The sequence below is a fragment of the Hemiscyllium ocellatum genome, chromosome 36 (assembly GCF_020745735.1).
Source record: "Hemiscyllium ocellatum isolate sHemOce1 chromosome 36, sHemOce1.pat.X.cur, whole genome shotgun sequence".
Lineage (NCBI taxonomy): Eukaryota > Metazoa > Chordata > Chondrichthyes > Orectolobiformes > Hemiscylliidae > Hemiscyllium > Hemiscyllium ocellatum.
Window position 1 is genome coordinate 19432743 of NC_083436.1, and position 21457 is coordinate 19454199.

At 43.1% G+C, this 21457-nt stretch overlaps 1 protein-coding gene across 2 annotated transcripts in view; it reads right to left on the minus strand.

Annotated features, from left to right (window-relative positions):
* Positions 1–21457, minus strand: part of mgst2 (microsomal glutathione S-transferase 2) — a 122078-nt gene that overhangs the window by 23636 nt on the left and 76985 nt on the right. For both annotated transcript variants that reach the window (XM_060851315.1, XM_060851316.1), the window contains 2 exons: positions 12611–12710; positions 1982–2052 (listed from right to left, as the gene is read on the minus strand). In XM_060851315.1, coding sequence (XP_060707298.1) covers positions 1982–2052; positions 12611–12710 — 171 coding nt within the window. The remainder of the gene's footprint in view (positions 1–1981; positions 2053–12610; positions 12711–21457) is intronic.

A 21457-nucleotide genomic window follows, 5' to 3' on the forward strand; every position in this document is an offset into this window, starting at 1 on the left:
TGGCCTGCTTCCACACTGTACAGATTCAATCAAAACCTAATCACATTTCAGTCGTTTGAAATGTTTTGGTGATGAACTGTCCACGAGTGCATTAATCAAACTTTAGATTATAATTTCAGCCTGAAGAACATAATTTGCTCCTATACTTCAGAGAAAAATAAAAAGCAAGAGAAATGCATGGTACCACACAACAAATCTAAAAGATTAATCTCAACAGACCCTGTTAGTCATAAATCTTACAAACATCAAATAAGTTTGCATAATCACAAAAATTTTGATTATATTTCAGTAATTTTTATCCCTTTGATTTTAGGAGGTGTTAATGCTAGTGTATGGGGAGAGGGTAGACAGCAGTCACATCTGACAGTCTGAGGAGCTGACTGAATTTGCCTGAACTGTAGAATGCCAAAAGTGCTGGGCATCCTATGTTAAAGATAGTTAGCTGCTGATGTTTATTCAGCTCTCAGCATGCTGACAGGGCTCAGCAACTCCTCAAATAGATCAGCAGCAGTCACCCTTTAAGTATGTAAGCATGCCTTGATGAGACTTTTTTTTCCCCCTGGTAAGGATTATTTGAAAGGTTTACAGAGGTGATATTCTTCTTACAACAATTTCTGGAGATTTCCATTTGCAGGTTCTCAAAGGTTTGCTGACCGAACTGTACTTCAGATGAGCTCAGGCAGTGACATTTGGCAACATCATCGATCGATCACATTAGCATCACAAGTGAGGTTGATCCTGTCTTTGTCTAGTGGTTAGATGTATATTTGTTGAGATTCATCCCGAGCAGCTCCGTGACACAGGACTCTGTGCTCTATTGTCTGCTCCCCAGGACCGATATGGAGACAATTGCGCCTGGAGGACCAGCAACTCCGTGAAAGCTGCTCTTTGGTCTGCCCGAAACTGGTTGGTCTTCCAGAACAAGGAATTGACCTCAACCAAGTGTTGCAGACTGGCACATTCCAAGGTCCAGGACTATGTGCTGAGGGCTGCACTAAAACTCATGGCAGCTGCTGCCAAGGCAAACTGGGGAAAAACCACTGTCTGAGGGCTTTCTCCTGAAGTTTAGTGGGGGCCCGTGCAGTTATTGGACCTTCCCAGTGTCTCATGTCAATAAAATCTAGCACAAGTAAGAAATGCCTTTGCTTTATTTGTTGGATACAGTCAAACTTCGTATGTTACAGTCTGGAACTGAACTGCTTTAGTGACAATGTGTATAAAGATATCTTTATGAATAAAGTATGTTTTTAATTTCAAAAATAGGCTGGTGGTTACAAGTAAGTAGAGAATAGATCACTAAACAGAAAGCAGGCCAATTTTGTTCCAGGTAGCTCATGTGTACTAAGATTAGCAACATTGGTCAGCTACTAACTGGGCTGAAATCTGCTATGTCAGCATTGACCAGGAAAGGAATCCTGAGACTTGTCCACACTACACAGCTTAGTATTGCCCTGGCTGCTACAGTTATCCACTGAACCATGTTAGGAACTAAGAAAACTTAAAGCTATTTTTCATTTTCTTTCGGTCTCTCTGTTCCCTACAGATGTCCGCAATTCTGCTATAGTAGATAGTGGGAGGGAAATCACCAAGTTTCATAATACCTTCAACTTAACCTCCATATAAAGGAAACAATGGAGAAAATGTTCAGCCTATGCCTCATAGATAATGGATGCCATGCAAATGCACTGGCTTTGTTGAAGACCAAGAGTGTGTATTTGGAAAGACCGCTTCTTAAAAAACAAAGTTAAAAATCACACAACACCAGGTTATAGTCCAACAGGTTTAATTGGAAGCACACTAGCTTTCGGAGCGACGCTCCTTCATCAGGTCATTGTCCACCTGATGAAGGAGCGTCGCTCCGAAAGCTAGTGTGCTTCCAATTAAACCTGTTGGACTATAACCTGGTGTTGTGTGATTTTTAACTTTGTATACCCCAGTCCAACACCGGCATCTCCAAATCTTAAAAAACATTACTACTCACCTTGATTAAAGAACATTCCAGAAGTCCAAAATACAACCAAGAACATGGGATAAAATTCAACAGAGTTCTGCCTGCAGAGATTTAAAAGCAACAAGAATGAAATCAATTTCAATGGATGTTTCCAAAATATTTAATTAAAATTGCTTTGAAATGTCCACCCCCAAATTTTCTCCTAACCTCCCTTGAAGGTGCTGAATCATGTTGGGAATTATCTCCACGCAATTCTGATGAAAGATGACAAATTTTAAACATTAACTATTTTATCGCCTCATTCCTGCTGATGCTCTAAGACCTGATGAGTATAATGGAGTTAACATGTAAAAGTAAGAGGTTGTTGCTTCGGCAAGAAGAGTAGAGTATTATTGAAATGGAGTGAAACTGCAAAACATGGTGGCAGAGGGACTTGGTCACTTTTATACATGAATCCTAAAAATAAAATCCAGCGCACAGACACAGTAAGTGGAATGTCAGCTTTTAGTGCAATGGGAATGAAATATATAAGTACAAAAGTTTGGCTTCAACTGTACAGACATTACCGACACCACATCGAGAGTACAAGTACAGTTTTGATCACCTTACCTGGGAGGGATAGTTTTGTATTGGAAACAGTTCACTAGGCGGATTTCTGGAGTGAGAAATTTGTCTTCTAAGGAAGAGTTGGAAGGAGCAGAGGTAATCTTGTTGGAGCATTAAGGATCCTAGCATAGTTTAACAGGATAAATGCTGAGAGGATGATCCCCTTGTATCTAGAACTAAGGAGCAATGATTCAAACTACGTGGTTTCCAGTTAAGATGGAAATGAGGAGAAATTTCAGAGAAATTTCTGGATGTTGAGTTCGAAGTTCATTTTCAGACGTTTTGCCACCATACTAAGTAACATCTTCAATGAGATGCTACTGATTGAACTGAACTGCTTTAGTGACAATGTGTATAAAGATATCTATATGAACAAAGTATGCTTTTAATTTCAAAAACAGGCTGGTGGTTACAAGGATGTACTTGTTTAGAGAATAGATCACTGAACAGAAATCAGGCCAATTTTTTTCCAGGTAGCTCATGTGTACTGAGGCTAGCAACATTGGTCAGCTAATGCATTGCTGATGATTCCTGCATTCTACTTATAGGTTTGGGTTTCTTTGGATTGGTGATGTCATTTCCTGTTTTTTTTTCTCAGGGTGGTAAATCCCATCCAAGTCAGTGTACTTGTTGATAGAGTCCTGGTTGGAATACCATGCTTCTAGGAAACCTCATGCGTGTCACCGTTTGGCTTGTCCTAGGATGGATGTGTTGTCCCAGTCGAAGTGGTGTCCTTCCTCATCGGTATGGAAGGATATTAGTGAGAGAGGGTCTTGTTGTTTTGTGGCTAGTTGATGTTCATGTTTCTTGGTGGCTAGTTTTCTGCCTGTTTGTCCAATGTAGTGTTTGTTGCAGTCATTAGTTTTGCTTGTTGTCTGTATAGGGTCTTTCAAGTTCATTAGCTGCTGTTTTACTGTGTTGGCGGGTTTGTGGGCTACCATGATGCCAAGGGGTTTGAGTAGAAATTTCTCTGAGGGTCACTGGTCTTTGGAACGTCTCTTCCCCATCTGTACCATTAAATCCACTCAAAGTTGAGTTAGACGAGAGGATCGACGGTTTTGGGGATGGGTAGGAAAATAAAAATAAAACCACCCAGACTAGTCATGATGTTACCGAACAGAGAGCAGATGGAAGCTCCAAACGGCCTATTCCAGCCTCAGGTTCTGTCATTTTCCCTTCATTCTACATTAAATCCTCGAGAACAGGCTCAAATCTTATTCTGTTGCACCTGAAACCAAGAAGATCCATGCTGCCAATTTACAAGAGCAAAGAGAGGGCAGAGGTGGAACCGGAATTCTGTACAGCTGGATTCTGTGCTCACCATCCACACACATAACCTTACTTAAAAAATAAATTCTAGCTGAGATTTATCGCTCTGTTGTTAACATCACCATGAGAAAACATTCTTTAAAAAGAAATGCAGCACAATTAAGCTATGAACGTGGTTGTGAGTTACAGCTAACAGAGTCAGAGCTGTAACAGCAGCATGCACTTTCGACATGTGTGTTGTGTTCTGGAACCACGGATAGCGCTGCTAGAAGCTCCAAATTTTCTTCGAGTACATGAACCCCTCTCTCATTCTTACCTTTGCCATTGGTAGGTGCTGAATGAAACTGAATTTATTCACCTTGATGATGCGTACCACTAATTTATGCCTCTGTTATCTGAGCAAGCAGCCATCAAACCTGTTTGGCCACATTAGGAATGCAGCTGCCTTGGCATTTTAGCTCTGGGGTGGAATTCAAAGCCAGAGCTTTGAGAGGAAGGTATGACAGTCAGTGCACAACAAGGGTCAGGTGAATAACCAAGGTCTTTTTCCCAGGATAGGGCAGTCCAAAACTAGAGGGCACAGGTTTAAGGTGAAAGGGGAAAATTTTAAAAAGGGACCTAAGGGGCAACTTTTACACACAGAAGGTGGTGCATGTATGGAATGAGCTGCTAGAGGAAGTGGTGGAGACTACTCCTCCTCATCCTCTGGCAGCTCATTCCAAACAACATTCAGAAGGCATCTGGATGGGTAGATGCTCTTAAGGGGGGCCAGAATGGACTCAGTGGGCCAAATGGCCTGTTTCCACACTGTAGGGATGCTATGATTCCGATTTCACCAGAAATTAAATTGCCCTTTGAAAGAAACATACTGCTGCTTGTCACTTTAAAGATTTTAAGTCAAAAATACTTCCCTTTTTAAAAGGGTGAAATTAGACCAGGACTTCCATTTCTGATCCTTCTAAAGTTTTTTGCTGGATATGGCACATATACAGGTGTCAGGCAGGGATGGGGTGGATAGGGATTTGAGCTGGAAAAAGCACAGCAGGCCAAGCAGCATCAGAGTAGGAGGAGGAGGAGGAGGAGGAGGACAGTCGACGTTTTTGATCGGAATCTTTGTCAGGATACTGGAATGAGCTGCCAGAGGAAGCTGCCTGACTCTCCAGTATCTGCACTTCTTACTATCTACAGATAGGGATGGGGCCAGCCTTGGTTGTGATGGCCTCCACAGGTGAATAGTTCTCATCCAGCTGTTATCTCAGCTCACGTGTGAAGAGAGAACATTTAGGAAATGCACTGGATAGATGTGAATGAGTATTTCTATGTTAGAGAACTATGGTTTTCTCCCTACATATAGTGGGTTTATTGTGAATAAATCTTCCATGGTGTTTCAGGGCTAGAAGGAAAGGACAGATGCTTGGCTAAGGAGGGACCGATTTAGGAGGGTGGCCAACATTGTGTTGGAGTTGGGCAGGAAGGGAGCCTGATTGGGGTCGAAGGAGGGCAAGGAAAGGGCAAACGGAATTTATTCACCTTGATGATGCGTACCACTAATTTATGCCTCTGTTATCTGAGCAAGCAGCCATCACAATACAATTACACACAAATGATTCATGTTCATGTGAAGTCAAATCTAATGTTGTCTAAAGGTTTGCTCTGAATTATTCACCAGCACCATATCATTATATGGATATGCCTCAATTAAGGTAAGGGACTGACTGACGTTAATTATTGGCAATCAAAGATTGTATCTGTAAGCAAATAAAACCTCAACTTTTTTTCCTACTCCAAGTGGAATAAAAGGGAAGGTTCTCTCAGTGTTTTATAAAAATAAAATCAATTATAATAAAGTGTCCAAAAAACATATGACCTCTGTTTCCTGTTCAATCTCAAGCTCCATACTTTTTACAGGAAAATTATAACTTCTTTTGCCTTAACTCCAGGCCACATTGGCTCATCTGTCACCTCATTTGTACCTTTGTCGACACCAGACTTAAAGATCCCAATATTTCTGACTAGACTCCCATTCCCTGAAACATCAGTTCGTACAGAACTGCAGGGCCAATGGCCCATCTAACCATTCAGTGCAGTGTGTGGCTTATTAACGTGTGCCTTTAAACTGTTGGGCATGGCTACACCAATGTGGTACCTTTAAGCCTGCCCTCGGCCTACGAGAAAGTCTGCAGGCTACTGCATAGCTCCTCAGCTTAGGGAGAGCATAACGACTATCCTGTTTCCAAGGTTGTTCTTTTCACCACCCAAATCAGGCTCCCTTCCTGCCCAACTCCAACACAATGTTGGCCACCCTCCTAAATCGGTCCCTCCTTAGCCAAGCATCTGTCCTTTCCTTCTAGCCCTGAAACACCATGGAAGATTTATTCACAATAAACCCACTATATGTAGGGAGCAAACTATAGTTCTCTAACATAAAAATGAGTTAGTAAACTGGCAGAAAGCTCTCTTTATGAAATACAGTAGCGCCTCGACTTACGAACTTAATCCGTTCCGGGACTCGGTTCAGAACTGAATCAATTTTTCCCATTGTTCGGATAGCGTAAGAATGCTTGGATGGCTGTTCACAGCGCACGCGCCAAAGACGAACTGAATGAGATCACGCGGGGCCCGAGAGCTTTTGCGTTCAACAAGCACGTAGCAAAGCAGAACAATGAAACCACGTGGTCGCACACGGGCTTTTTGCCTTCGTACCTTGAATTTCATACGTACATTGAAGCAAAATTTTACATACAATCCTGTTCGTAAACCAATTTGTATGTGAATGGGGTTGTTCGTATGTCGAGGCACTACTGTATCATGAACACTTTCAGTAATACCACTCTACAATTTGCTTCAATTCTCTGTGAGGGAAGGTGAGGCTGAAAGGAAAATCTGCTTTGACCCTGCTCCTGATTGGTATCTAACCAATTGGAAAGTAGATGCATTTGTAGATATTTGACAGAACAAGACTAGCTTCAACAATAACTTATTTATAATTGCACCTTTTACATAAAAAAGGTATGTTTACATTACAGGTGACATTACAAAGCAAAGTATAACAGTGGGCCACAAAATAAGATAGGAGGCCAGATGGCTAAATGTTTTAAAAAGTAAAGTGGAGAGGAGTCAGAGATGGAATTCCACAGCTTTGTCACCAACCGTGCAGAAATTATAACTGGGAATGCACAAGAATCTAGAATTAAAAGGAGCACACGTATCTCAGAGGATTGTGGGGTTGGAGAGGGTTTCAGAGACAGGGAGAAGCAAAGCCACATTGGGATTTGAAAACAAAGATGAGAATTTTAAAAGCAACCCATTTCTGTTTCTCAGCAGCAGCACGAAGAGCAGGAGCTTGGACCAGGGGCCTGTCGAGAGCAGTGAGCCACTGATTTGAGTCTTACATCTGACATCAGAGATTTCTGGGAAAGGAGGGACTTTCTTTTGTTTCCCTCCAGCTATATAAGTGAGTGTTTTCTAAAAACCGAGACCCTACCTTTGTAGGGCCTCCGACTCATCAACCTCCTCTAACCTTAAACACCAGGGACACATCAGGTAAGCTTCTCTTCTTTTTAACTTTCGGATAAGGGGATTAGCAGGGATGGCAGTGCAGGGAGAGGAATGTTCCTCCTGCATGATGTTTGAGATGAGGGACTCCATTAATGTCCCAGCCAAGTACATCTGCAGGAGGTGCACCCAACTCTTGCTCCTCCAAAACCGCATTAGGGAACGGGAACGGGAGCAGGAGCTGGATAAACTTTGGATCATTCAGGAGGCAGAGGCTGTGCTAGATAAGAGTTACAGGGAAGTAGTTACTCCTCGGCATGAAGAAAGATAGGTAACTGTTCGAAGGGGGGAAAGCCATTCAGTGCAAGGATCCCCTGTGGTATACCGTTTTGGATACTGTTGGAAGGGGGGAGTACGACTTACCAGGGGTATGCAGGTCTCTGGCACAGAGCCTGTCCCTGTTGCACAGGAGGGAATGAGCGAAAGGAGGAGAGGGTATTAGTCATTGGGGAACTCAATGGTTAGAGAGTCAGATAGAAGGTTAATTGGGAATGAACGAGACTCACAGTTGGTGTGTTGCCTCCCAGGGAGAGGGTGACCAGCCTCAAGTCATGGTCCACGTAGGTGCCAATGACATAGGTAGAAAGAGGGATAGGGATGTAGGGCAGGATTTCAGGGAGCTAGGGTGGAAGCTGAGTGCTAGAACAAAGAGTTGTTATCTCTGGTTTGTTACCCATGCCACGTGATAGCAAGGCAAGGAACAGGGGGAGATATCAGCTAAACATGTGGCTGCAGGGATGGTTTCAGGTACATGGATAATTGGGGCTCATTCTGCAGAAGGTGGGACCTCTAGAAACAGGAGGTCTTCACTTGAAGCAGAGGGGTAATAATATCCTGGGTGGGAAATTTGCTAGTGATATTCAGGTGGGTTTAAACGAGCTCAGAAGAGGGATGGGAACCAAGGTGTAGTTCCACTGTACAGGAGGATGTAAGTAGGGAGGACAGGGACAGATTTCATGGTCAGAGGAGTGTGCTGGCGGACAGCAAGTTGATTTGAAGTGCGCCAAGAGTACCCGGAATAAGGTAGGTGAGCTAGCAGCATGGATAGGTACCTGGGACTTTGATGTTGTGGGCATTTTGGAGACATGGATAGAGCAGGGTCACAAATGGATGTTGCAGGCTCCAGGATTTAGAAGGCAGTAAAAGAGGGGGAGATGTGACCTTGTTAGTCAAGGACAGTATATGGTGGCTGAAAGAACTTTTGACGAGAACCCCTCTACTGAGGTGATATGGGCTGAGGTTAGAAACAGGAGAGGAGAGGTCACACTGCTGGAAGTTTTTTTTAAAAATAGGCCTCCACAGAGTTCCAGGGATGTGGAGGAAAGGATCGGCAAAACGATTCTGGGTAGGAGTGAAAGGAACAGGGTAGTCCCTATGGGGGACTTTAACTTCCCCAACATTAACTGGAAATGCTATAACTCTAGTACATCAGGTGGATCCGTTTTTGTCCAATGTGTACAGGAGGGTTTCCTGATACAGTACATCGAAGGGCCGACAAGAGGGGAAGCCACACTGGATCTGATGCTTGGTAATGGACCAGGCCAGATGTTTGATTTAGTGGTAGGTGAGCACTTTGGAGAGAGTGACCATAACTCAGTTACGTTTAGGTTAGCGATGGAAAGGGATAGGTACATGCCACAGGGCAAGAGTTATAGATGGGGTAAGGACAATTATAATGCGATAGGGCAAGACTTAGGAGGCATAGAATGGGGTATCAAAATGCAGGGGATGGGGACAGATGAAACTTGGAGTTGGTTTAAGGAACAGATATTGCGGGTCCTTGATAAGTATGTCTCTGTCAGGCAGGGAGGAAGTGATAAGGCAAGGGAACCGTGGTTTACTAAAGAAATTACATCTCTTGTTAAGCAGAAGAAAGAGGCTTATGTGACGTTGAGATGAGATGGTATAGATGAGGTGATGGAGAGTTACAGATTAGCTAGTGTTAAGAAGAGCAATGAGGGGACATGAGCTGTCTTTAACGGGTAGAATGAAGGAGAACTCTAAAGCTTTCTCTGGGAATGTGACGAATAAAAGGATGACTAGGGTAGGAATAGGGCCAGTCAAAGACAGAAGGGGGAAGTTATGTGTGGATCCTGTGGAGTTTGGAGAAGTGCTAAATGAATATTTCTCATCTGTTTTCACTCACAAAAGGGAGAATATTGTCGAGGAGAGGAATGAGATACGGGATACTAGCCTAGAAAGGATCGAGGTTGGTAAGGAAGAGGTGTTATCAATTCTAGAAGGAATGAAAGTAGACAAGTCCCCTGGGTTGGATGGGATTTATTTGAGGATTCTCTGGGAAGCTAGGGAGGTGGTGTTGGAGCCTTCGGCTTTGATATTTGAATCGTCATTGTCTACAGTTTTAGTACAGAGAACTGGAGGATTGCAAATGTTGTGCCCTTGTTCAAGAAAGGCAGTAGGGATGACCCAGGTAATTATAAACCAGTCAGCCTTACTTCTGTTGTAGGAAAAGTTTTGGAAAGGATTATAAGAGATAGGGTTTATAATCATTTAGCAAGAAATAATTTGACTTCAGATAGTCAACATGGTTTCATCAAGGGCCAATCATGTCTCACAAACCTCAGAGTTTTTTTGAGAAGGTGACCAAGCATGTGGACAACAGTAAGACAGTTGATGGACTTGAGTAATCCCTTTAATAATGTTCCACATGGTAGGCTGTTCAAGAAAATGCAGAGGCATGGGATTAAAGGTGATTTAGCAGTTTGGATTAGAAACTGGCTTTCTGTAAGAAAGCAGCGAGTGGTGCTTGATGGAAAATATTCAGCCTGGAGTCCAGTTACTAGTGGTGTGCCACAAGGATCACTGCTGTTTGTCATGTCATTTCATTTTCATAAATGACTTAGACACAGGCATTGGTGGTTGGGTTAGTAAGTTTGCAGATGACACTGAAGTCGGTGAAGTAGTGGACAGTTTGGAAGAATGTTATAGGTTGCAGGGGGACTTGGATAAACTGCAGAACTGGGCTGAGAGCTGGCATTTGGAGTTCAAAGCAGATAAATGTGAAGTGATTCACTTTAGGAAAAATAACAGGAAGGCAGAGTACTGGGTCAATGGAAAGATTCTTGGTAGTGTGGATGTGTTGAGGGATCCTGTACATAGACCCCAGAAAGTCACCATCCAGGTTGATAATGCTGTTAAGAAGGCATACAGTGTGTTAGGTTTTATTGGTAGAGGGATTGAGTTCCAGAGCTGTAATGTCATGCTGCAACCTTACAAAACGCTAGTGCGGCCACACTTGGAATATTGTGTCCAGTTCTGGTCAGCCCATTACAGGAAGGATGTGGAAGCATTGGAAAAGGTGCAGAGGAGATTTATCAGGATGTTGCTTGGTCTGGAGGGAAGGTCTTATGAGGAAAAGCTGAGAGATGGGAGTCTGTTCTCATTGGAGAGAAAGCGGCTAAGAAGGGATTTAATAGGGACATACTAGATGATCAGAGGATTAGATAGAGTAGACAGTGAAAGTCTTTTTCAAGGATGATGACGTCAGCTTGTACAAGGGGGCATAGCTACAAGTTGAGGGGTGATAGATTTAAGACAGATGTCAGCGGCAAGGTTTCTTTACTCAGAGAGTGGTAAGGGTGTGGAATGCCCTGCCTGCCAATGTAGTGAACTCAGCCACATTCAGGGCATTTAAACAATCCTTAGATAAGCACATGGATGATGATGGGATAGTGTAGGGGGATGGGCTTAGGTTACTTCACAGGTCAGCGTAACATCGAGGGCCGAAAGGCCTGTTCTGCTCTGTATTGTTCTATGTTCTAAGACTTTGCTAGATGGGGAACCAATGGAGTTGAGTGAATACAGAAGTGATAGAGGAGAGTGCCTTGCTGTAAGTTAAGACATAGGCAGAGTTCCAGATGAGCTCAAATGTACAGAGACCGAAACATGGGAGACTAGACAGATGTGGGTTGGAATAACAAAGTAACAAAAGGCACGGATGAGGATTTCAGCAGTAGGTCTGCTGAAATCAGGAGAAGTGCAATGATATTATGGAGGGAGAATGGGCATTCTTTAGCCAGCACAAATATGGTCAGAAGCTTACTGGAGTATCAAGTGTGACTCCAAGGTTGCAAACAGATTGTCTTTATCACAGACTGTTGCCAAGGATGTAGGTAGAAGACCATAGCTAGGGAATGGAGTTTGGAAGGGATTTGAAAACAATGGCTTCCAATTTCAAAGTATTTTTATTACTGCTAGACCAGTACTGGATATCAGATAAGCAGTCTGACAGTTTAACAACAGGGGAGGAGTCAAGGGATGTGGTAGTGGTGATGGTGGCGAGGTAGAGCTGGGTGTCGTTAGCGTACATGTGAAAACTAATGCCATGCCTTTAGATCATGTTACTGAGGGGCCAAGGATGGATCACTTGGAGACACCAGAGGAAATGAGGTAGAGCAGGATGGGAAGCCATTGAATGCAATTTCCTGATTATGATTAGATAGTTACAGATAGGATCAGTGCCCCCTTAGCTGGGCAACAACGAGGAAGAGCTTGGATGAGGAAGGTGCAGCCAACCACGTCAATGATTACAAACAAGTCAAAACAGGCTCAGCTGTGATGTGGTTTATGGTTAAAAGTTTACTCTAAAAGATTATTAATGAGGCTCATTGATACCTGTACCAATTCTTGATTAAAGTTGAAAAGCAAAAAAAAGTCAAGCCGTTCGAGAGAGGAAGGTAAAAAAATTAGAAGAAAGTGGTTAATTACTTAATAAAACTGAAAATGTGTTTGAAAGTCTGTTTTTGTTCCTGCATGTGATTGTAACTGTGTATAAAGGTACTTATTGTTGTACTGGCTGCCAAATACTAGTCCTCCCCTACCCTTTGTGATCTAGTGCAGTTCAGGCTGGGTTGTTGGGAACTGAGGCTATCGTTCTGAATGGCCAGAGTCATGGAAATGGCAGCGTTGCTCAGAATGTCTATCTCGACAAGGTCTTGCTCTTCTCCAGCAATGTTCTCAACTTGAAAACCCTGCTAATTATTTAACTTTTTCAAAAAAGAATGAAAAACCCAAGATTGATTCATGCCTAACAAGACAGTTAATTAAGAAAAGTGCAGTAAGAACTTCCTTTTGATTTTGTTATTGATGATAAAACGAGAGTCTTAAAATGACCACACTGAAAGCTTAAGCACAATTTCATTTGGGAAAAATGGGAAGAAGGAAATCTTCAGTCAATTCTTCAGTGTTAATAGATGTTATAAAACTTACTGTGCACGAAATATTCTTTCAAAATCAGGAGATCCTGTAACTGATGGTGGAGCAATTTTATACTTCTTCCTGGCACTTCCTACTTGCTTGGCAAAATGTGCTGCATATACAAGGGAAAGGTTATTTCAAAATGCAGAGCAGTATTAGAACAGTACAAATAAAGGGAGATATGCTGGGACAAAGATTTAAACACATCGTATGAAAATACAAAAAACATAGATCATAGCATTCTCACAATCGAAAGTGTGGTGCTGGAAAAACACAGGTCAGGCAGCATCCGAGGGACAGGAGAACCGACGTTTCAGGTTTAAGCTCTTCATCAGGAACAAGGCTTGTGTGCCAGGGGGCTGAGAGATAAATGGGAGGGGCAGGGGGTGGAGCTGGGGGGGGGTAAATGTAGCTGAGAATGCAATAGGTAGATGAAAGGCAAGGAGAAGGTTATACGTCAGAGGAGGGTGGAGCAGATAGATAGGAAAAACAATGGACAGGTCAAGAGGGAGGTGCTGAGTTGGAAGCTTAGGACTGGAACAAGGTGGGGGAGGGGAAATGAGGAAACTGGTGAAATCCACATTAATCCCGGGTGGTTGCTGGGTCCCAAGGCAGAAGATGAGGCATTCTTCCTCTAGGCGTCGGGTGGTTAGGGAGTGGCGGTGGAGGTGGCCCAGGACCTGCATGTCCTTAGTGGAGTGGGAGGGGGAGTTGAAGTATTCAGCGTCAGGGTGATAGAGTTGGTTTGTGCGGAAGGATTGGTTAGTATGGATGTTCCAGAGATGTTCTCTGAAATGTCCGCAAGTTGGCGTCCTGTCTCCCCAATGTAGAGGACACCACATCTGGCGCAACGGATACAGCAGATGACATTAGTGGAGGTTGACTCTGAGCTCCAGCACCTGCATTCCGTACTTTCTCATAGCATTCTCAGTCTAATGAATGCTCCAAGCAATTCTTAATAAATTAAATGGTCCTGAGGTCAAAAGGTCAAAACACACAGCAGAATACTGCAAGTGAAGGCATTGCCCGATGAGAAACTAAAAGGCAGGATACAAGATTCACTGCTGGGGTGGGTTTTATAACTCATGTAGTGGGTTGCTGAGAATGAACCTCAACACACTGCCAATTCATCCAGCTTTTCAAGCCAAATTAGACTTGGAAAAAAATGGATTAGACATTTAATTCCTTTTGTCTTCAGCCTCGTATTTTCTTGTTTACAGCTATTTATTACCTTGCAATAAACTTGCTGGTTCCATAAACCTTTCCTGATGTTTTGAGGAACAAAGATCAGAAGAGAGTCATCAGGCCATAGTAATATACAGGATAGAAACAGACCATTCACCACATCCATACAGGCACCACCCTCTGCGTGAAATAGGTCCCCCTTAGGTCTCTTAAATCTTTCCCCTCTCACCCTAAACCTATGCCCTATAGTTCTGGAGTCCCCCAACCTTGGGGAAAAGACCATACATATAGTTACCCTATCCATACATTTCATAATTTTGTAAAGCTCTATAAGGTCACACTTCAGCCTCCGACGCTCCAGGGAAAACAGCCCTAGTCTGTTCAGCCTCTCCCTATAGCTCAAACCCTCCAACCCTGGCAACATCCTTGTAAATCGTTTCTGAACCCTTTCACGTTTCACAATATCCTTGCTACAGCAGGGAGACCAGAAGTGCACACAATACCCCAAAACTGGCAGAACTAACGACACCTGTACAGCCACAACATGACCTCCCAATGTCTTTACTCAATGCACCTACCAAGAAAGGAAAGCATACCAAACACCTTCTTCACTACCCTGTCTACCTGCGATTCCACATTCAAGGAGCTATGAACCTGCACCCCAAGGTCTCTTTGTTCAGCAACATCCCCTAGGACCTTACCATTAAGTGCATACATCATGCTCTGATTTGCCTTTCCAAAATGCAGCACCTCACATTTATGCATTTTAAGACCAGCATCTCCTCCTCTGTAATATGGACATTTTTGAAGATTTCTCCACATTCTGTCTTTCATATCTTTCTCCACAGTTAAAACTGATGCAAAACACTCATTTAGTATCCCATCCATCTCCTGCAGTTCCACATGGAGGCAGCCTTGTTGAACTTTAACAGGTACCTATTCTCTCTCTCGCTATCCTCTTGTCCTTTATCTATTTGTAGAATCCCTCTGGATTCGCCTTAACCGTACTTACCAAACTTATCTCATGTCTCCTTTCTGCCCTCCTGATTTCCCTCTCAAGTATACTCCTACTGCCTTTATACTCTAAGGATTCACTCGATCTACTCTGTCTATTCCTGACATATGCTTCCTTCTTTTTCTTGACCAAACCCTCAATTTCTCTAGTTATCCAGCATTCCCTACACCTACCAGCTTTCCCTTTCACCCTAACAGGAATACACTGTCTCTGGACTCCTGTTGTCTCATTTTTGAAGGCTTCCCATTTTCCAGCTGACCATTTACCTGTGAACATCTGCCCCCAATCAACATTTGAAAGTTCTTGCCTAATACCGTCAAAATTAGCCTCCCTCTAATTTAGAACTCCAACTTTTAGATCCGGTCTATCTTTTTCATTATTATTTTAAAAAAACTAATACAATTATGATCGCTAGCCCCAAAGTGCTCCCCACTGACACCTCAGTCACCTGCTCAGCCTTAAGTCCCAAGAGTAGGTCAAGTTTTGCACCTTCTCTAGTAGGTACATCCACACTAATTCCTTTCCATCCAAGCTATTAACGCAATAGCACTCCCAGTCTATGTTTGGAAAATTAAAATACTCTACCAAAACCACCCTATTATTCTTACAGATAACTAAGATCTCCTTACACGTTTGTTTCTCAATTTTCCACTGACTATTGGGTGTCAATAATACAATCCCAATAAGGTGATCATCCCCTTCTTATTTTTCAGTTCTATCCAAATAACGTCCCTGGAGGTATTCCCAGGAATATCCTAAGTACAGCAGTAATGTTATCCTTAGTCAAAAACGCCACGCCCAATCCTCGTTCTATCTTTCCTATAGCATCTATACCCTGGAACATTAAGCTGCCAGTCCTGCCCATCCCTGCATCACATCTCTGTAATTGTAAGAGATAAGCTCAACTCCGTTCTGTCACTGTTGTTCCTTTTAGTGGACCAATGCACAGTCACGTCACAGAATCAATAGCTTAAATCAGAGAGATGAGCTCCACTGACATAAATTGTAGAGCCCAGATTAATAAATAGCAACAGTGAGCTTCCTCGTTTACATATTTCAGTATTAAATCAAGCACTTTCCATCCAATTTTCTCCACAACCCATCTTCTCCCAAACTGGGTAACTTGCTCTGTATCAGAAATATTGGCCGTCTGACACTGATTGCTATCAATCTACCATCTTTGTGACTCCACTTATACTACAAACCGTTCCATATAACATGAGGGAGCCACAGTTAATTCCGGCCCTGTCCTCACCTATGTACTATATATGTACATTTCCAACAGGGGTCACTGCTTAAAAAACACAAGCAGATAGCTTGGTTTGATACTCTCTCTCTCTCCCAGGGTTGCAAAATCTAAATTGTATTCACACCCACTGTTGCCCAAGAGACCAACTAATCCAGCACACATGCAACTAAATTTGTGGCGTTCCTAACCAGTTCTTAATCAGTAGCATGACAGGTGTGAATTTATCTACTGATCATTCTACAAATATGACAGAAAGAGAAAATGCATATCATCTGAGAGGTCAATTGCATTGTACTATACTGGAGTACACACCTAATGGAGATTACTCTTCATATAATCTACCTAGGGCCTCTAGTGGTTAAAATTTGGTATTACAATAAAATGCAAACAGCACAAAACATTTTGACATGAAATCACAGAAACTGGTGACACATTCAATTTTGCACACACAATTTCCTGACTTGAACTTATTCACGTTTAGGACAGGGTGTTCGGGACATCCTGTTTTTGACTACTTTTGCACAGAAATATTTTGTGGTTTCCTTAGGACAGGGGAAAAGTGAAGCTGCAGGTTTGAAAATGCAACAATCCTTTGTTTCATTTCAGATTTCTACGAACTCAATTTCTATAAAAATCAGCTCATATTTCCATCATCGGAGGCCCGATAATGCAGAATCTATTTTGCCTTTTATTGTTTGCGAATTTGAAGTGCTTCGGATTTCCACAGCTACCTTCAATTGTCAAAGACAAATTATTTATACCTTAGCTCAGATGTCAACCACCACATGACTTGGGAACATATCTTCACACTTGGCTGCAAGCGTCTCTCTCTCTCTCTCGCTCTAGATTTACTTACTGATTCTCCATGTTTTTCTGTAGGTTTTTTTTGTTATCTGGCAGTTTGTTTCTATTTTCTTTTAAGAGATATGATGTAATATTATACATTTAGTCTCAACATGTCAAATATAGCTTCGTGTCAGCAGAAACAGTCTAATTACATTGATTACTCAAATCTATGCCACTGGTGTTACAGTGGGTTACTGGCTATCCCAGCAGGCTACCAGATGATATAAACTGATGAGGCAGATGACAGTAGTCCAATGATTGACTGGTGCACATTGCTGATTCCAACCAGAGAGCAGATAGGCAACTGCTAGGGATCAAGTGGTGGGGGTACATGCAGTACTGTATAACTCAATCAGCAGTTGGTACCCTCAAGACATTGTTTGAGGACCTGATGGGATCCTTTACACCCAAAGTTGATCTAGATTCATCCACAAGAAAGAAAATTCCTATGATGAGATCCGTGGAGGGATTCTTGTATTTGAATGGTTATCTTACTAGTCTACTTGGAAAGAGGAGATGAGAGTGATAAATACTTGGATATGAACATCGCTCCAACTAAACCTTGAAAACACTACCATATGTCATTCTAGCATAAGGTCACAAAGATCCTCATCTCAAAGAAAGTAACGTCATTTGATATATAAGGAGTTAACTTCAAAATTCAAGGAGTGGCTATAAAACCACAACTACTGCAGTTGGCAAAGCAGTGTTAATGGGTTGTGAACTTACCCCTCAACCATGTCATAATCCGTCAACGAAAATCTTTTGTACGGAATTATTGAAGGTTTTATGCTGCGGGTTTAGTACGAACTAGACAATTGCTCACCTAATACAATGAACCGACAATATATCGAATCACACATTGAAGACCATGGGATTACTGCGCCAAATTGCTCACAGAGGACTCAATCTCTACTAAGGTATGGCTTAATATTTCCCTATAAGAAGGAAAATCATTCAGACGAAGATTACTAGGATTATGTAAGTATATAACATGGAGCTAGGTGATTCAGCCCAATTAGTCCATAACAGTGTTTTGTGTTCTGCTACAGCCTCCTCCCATCATTCCTGATCTAAATCTATCATTGTAACCCTCTATTTCTTTCTGCCTATATTGTTACTAATCTTTGGGTACCAATCTGAGTGCCCAATTGCTGCACACTAGTGATAACGTGCCATTACTAGCATTCTGAAAGCAGACATTAAACACCCCCCCCCACCCCACCCCCCACCCCGAGAACAGACTACAATAATTCAAAGACTTCCAAGAATCAAAATTCTCAATGCATTCAATTGGACAATAGCCTGATACTTCCACCACTACCAATAAATGGAATCCCAATCACAGTTATGTCACCATGTGAAGACACTACCAAGGAATCAATTGCTGTCCAGAGTCTCCATTAGGAAGATATGCAAATCCTGCAGAAACTTCACTGATGAATTCCCTTGCAAAGACCTAGCCAACGAAAGTGAAGACAATGAGGATTTTACAGTCTTGAAACAAGATGACAAAATAATCTAAAATAATAATTAGATAATTATATAATTAATCACATTGAAGTTAACCAGTGAATTAGAACAAGTCCAGAACTGGAGGACATAGTTTTAGGGTGAGAGGGGAAAGATATAAAAGAGACCTAAGGGGCAACTCTGTCACACAGAAGGTGGTACGTGTATGGAACGAGCTGCCAGAGGAAGTGATGGAGGCTAGTGCAATTGCAACATTTAAAAGGCATTTGGATGGGTTTATGAAAAGGAAGGGTTTGGAGGGATATGGGCAAGTGGGACTAGATTGGGTTGGGATGTCTGGTCAGCATGAACGAGTTGGACTGAAGGGTCTGTTTCCGTGCTGTACATTTCTATGACACTTGGTATGGTCTCTCAGCCAAAGATTGTCCTACATCCTCATTGTGCAGCCCCCAGTCCTTACCCCAACATCCGTTATTTGAAGTCAGGTAATGTTCCAGGTGACATTTACCGACTGGCTCACATCAGAATTTAAACAGACGCCTCTGATTTATATGGTGCAGTTATTCACAATAAACCTGCTAATGCAATGAGGCAGCCCAACACATTGTACAGATTTAACATTAATGATCTCACTGGAGGAAATACTTTGGAACAGTTACTAAGTCCAAAAACACTGTCATTAACTCGGATCATTATTCCTAACATTTAATTTTCACCATATTATTTCAGTGACCTCCACATTTTGAACTCAGCATTTTCCTCAACGGAGGTCCTGGTTTTACTTATTAAGCAGCAAGACAAACAGAAAAAAAAGTCAGCAAAACAAATACAAAAAACCTTAGAGAATCGGAAGTGATGAAAATCTTAAAGAGGTGGGACTCCTCAGCAGAAGGAATGGAGTGGGTGACTCCGGAATGAAGTTTAAATAGTGTAAGTCTTACACTGTGCTGATATGACCAAACAGCAAGAGATATCAAACTGCAAGAGATGCAACTGGCTTGCTTTTGCCTCCTAACTGGGAAAGCTTTTCATTGGTTTCTACACAACAGGACAAATCTAATATAAAATGTTATTTGTAGCCTCATATTCCAAAGATTTCAACATATTTTGCTGATTGGAAATTTCTGACAAAACATAGATAAAATTTTCTTTTCCCTACAATGAATTTCTGTCCTTGGTGTAATGTACTTTTATTGCCCTTATCCTGCCCCTATCACAAAGCAATGGCATAGGGATGAATTCATTCAATGTTCCATCTCACATTGAGTCTACTTTATTTCTAAACCTTTGGCTCAGCTACTACGTGGGATCCTACACTCCTCAGGAGCAACAGCACTAGGATCCCCCAAAATGCCACGGAAACTTATGTCCTGATCAGAAAACCAGTAAGCCAGATCAACCTTTCTCTGTTTTGGGTCTTCAACTCGTCACAAACCTGGTCTTCAAGCTGAGGAAGACTCTCATCCATATTCCATCCAGTATACGAAAGGGTCAGCATTTTCTCTGCTCCAGACGCCTGCGTGTCTGGGCTCAACTCCTTTTGTTCTCCAACCCTCCGCTAGCTGCAGAATCAACAACAATGCTGTGGAGCTGGAATCATATGGAGACCTGACCAGGTCAGGATTTTGTTCCCAAGTGGGAAGTCGTGAATGAAGAGGTTTTAATAACAATCGACTGTGGTTACACGGTCACTATTAGGCTGGGTTTTGGTTTATTCCAGCTCCAGGTTGGCCGAGGTAGTTGGGCTTGTGGAGCAGGTAGAACCAGACAGTGCGAGGCTGGGGGACTATGAGGATGGAGGCAGTGGAGGGGAGATCACTGGAGGTGATGAGGTCACAGATGGTGTGGGTGATAGTGGCCTGATGGGCCATGATGGGATCGTGGTCAAGAGAAAGGTAGGATATGGTGTCAGATAGCTGACTTTTGGCCTCTGTACTGCAGAGGTCCATCGTCCAGACTACCACCATCCTGCCTTTGTCAGCAGGTTTACTGGAGAAACGGCGATTGGTGCAGAGAGAATGGTGTGCTATATGTTTGGAGGGAGTGAGGTTGGAATGGGCAAGGGGGGTGGAGAAATCAAAGTTGCTGATGTCGCATCCGGGGCAGACAACAGGCAAGGAGCAAGTATCCAAGGGGAAGGGGAAGGATGGAGATGGGGTCCGCAGAGGTTGGGAGTCTTCATCAAAGAAGAAGGCACAGAGGTGATGGTAAAAGAGCTCCATATTGTGATGGGCACCAAACTTGCTAAGGTGGGGGCAGTGGGGCATAAACGTGAACCCTTTGCTGAGGACAGACCATTCGGCCTCAGGGAGTTTAAGGTCGGGGGGATAGTGAATATGTGGCAAGGCTCCAGAATGGGGTTCTGCGGCAGTCTCGAGGAGGCACCCAATGTGGTCTCTATATCAGTGAGAATAAACGTAAACTAAGGGCACATTTCATTGAGCACCTCAGTCAGATCAGTGAGAACCAGCCTGACCTCCCAGTCACTGCCCATTTAGATTCCCTTTCCCACACCATCTCCAACATGTCCATCCTCTGCCTCTTCCATTGCCACAGTGAATCAGACTGCAAATTGGAGAAACAACACCTCATATTCCACCTGGGCAGCCTACAGCTCGGAGGACTCAACATTGAGGTCTCTAATTTCAAATAACCTTCCCAGCCATCCCCCATTCCCTTTCCAGCCCTGCCTCCTCCCTTTCATTCCACCTGCCAATCCTTCCTTTCAGCTACCAACCAGATCCATTCTTCCCAATAACCTACCAGGTCGTACCTACCCGCTATGTTCACCTAACACTACTCCACCCCTCTCCTCACCAGTAACCCTTCCCCACCCACCTTCCCCTTTATTATCTGCAGCTCCCCAGGCCTGAAGGAGGGTTATACCCAAAATGTCAACTTACCCACTTACTGACGCTGCCTGGCTTGCTGTGTTCTCCCAGCCTCCTGCCTGTCCCTCCTGATGCTGCCTGGCTTGCTGTGTTCTCCCAGCCTCCTGCCCGTCCCTCCTGATGCTGCCTGGCTTGCTGTGATCTCCCAGCCTCCTGCCTGTCCCTCCTGATGCTGCCTGGCTTGCTGTGTTCTCCCAGCC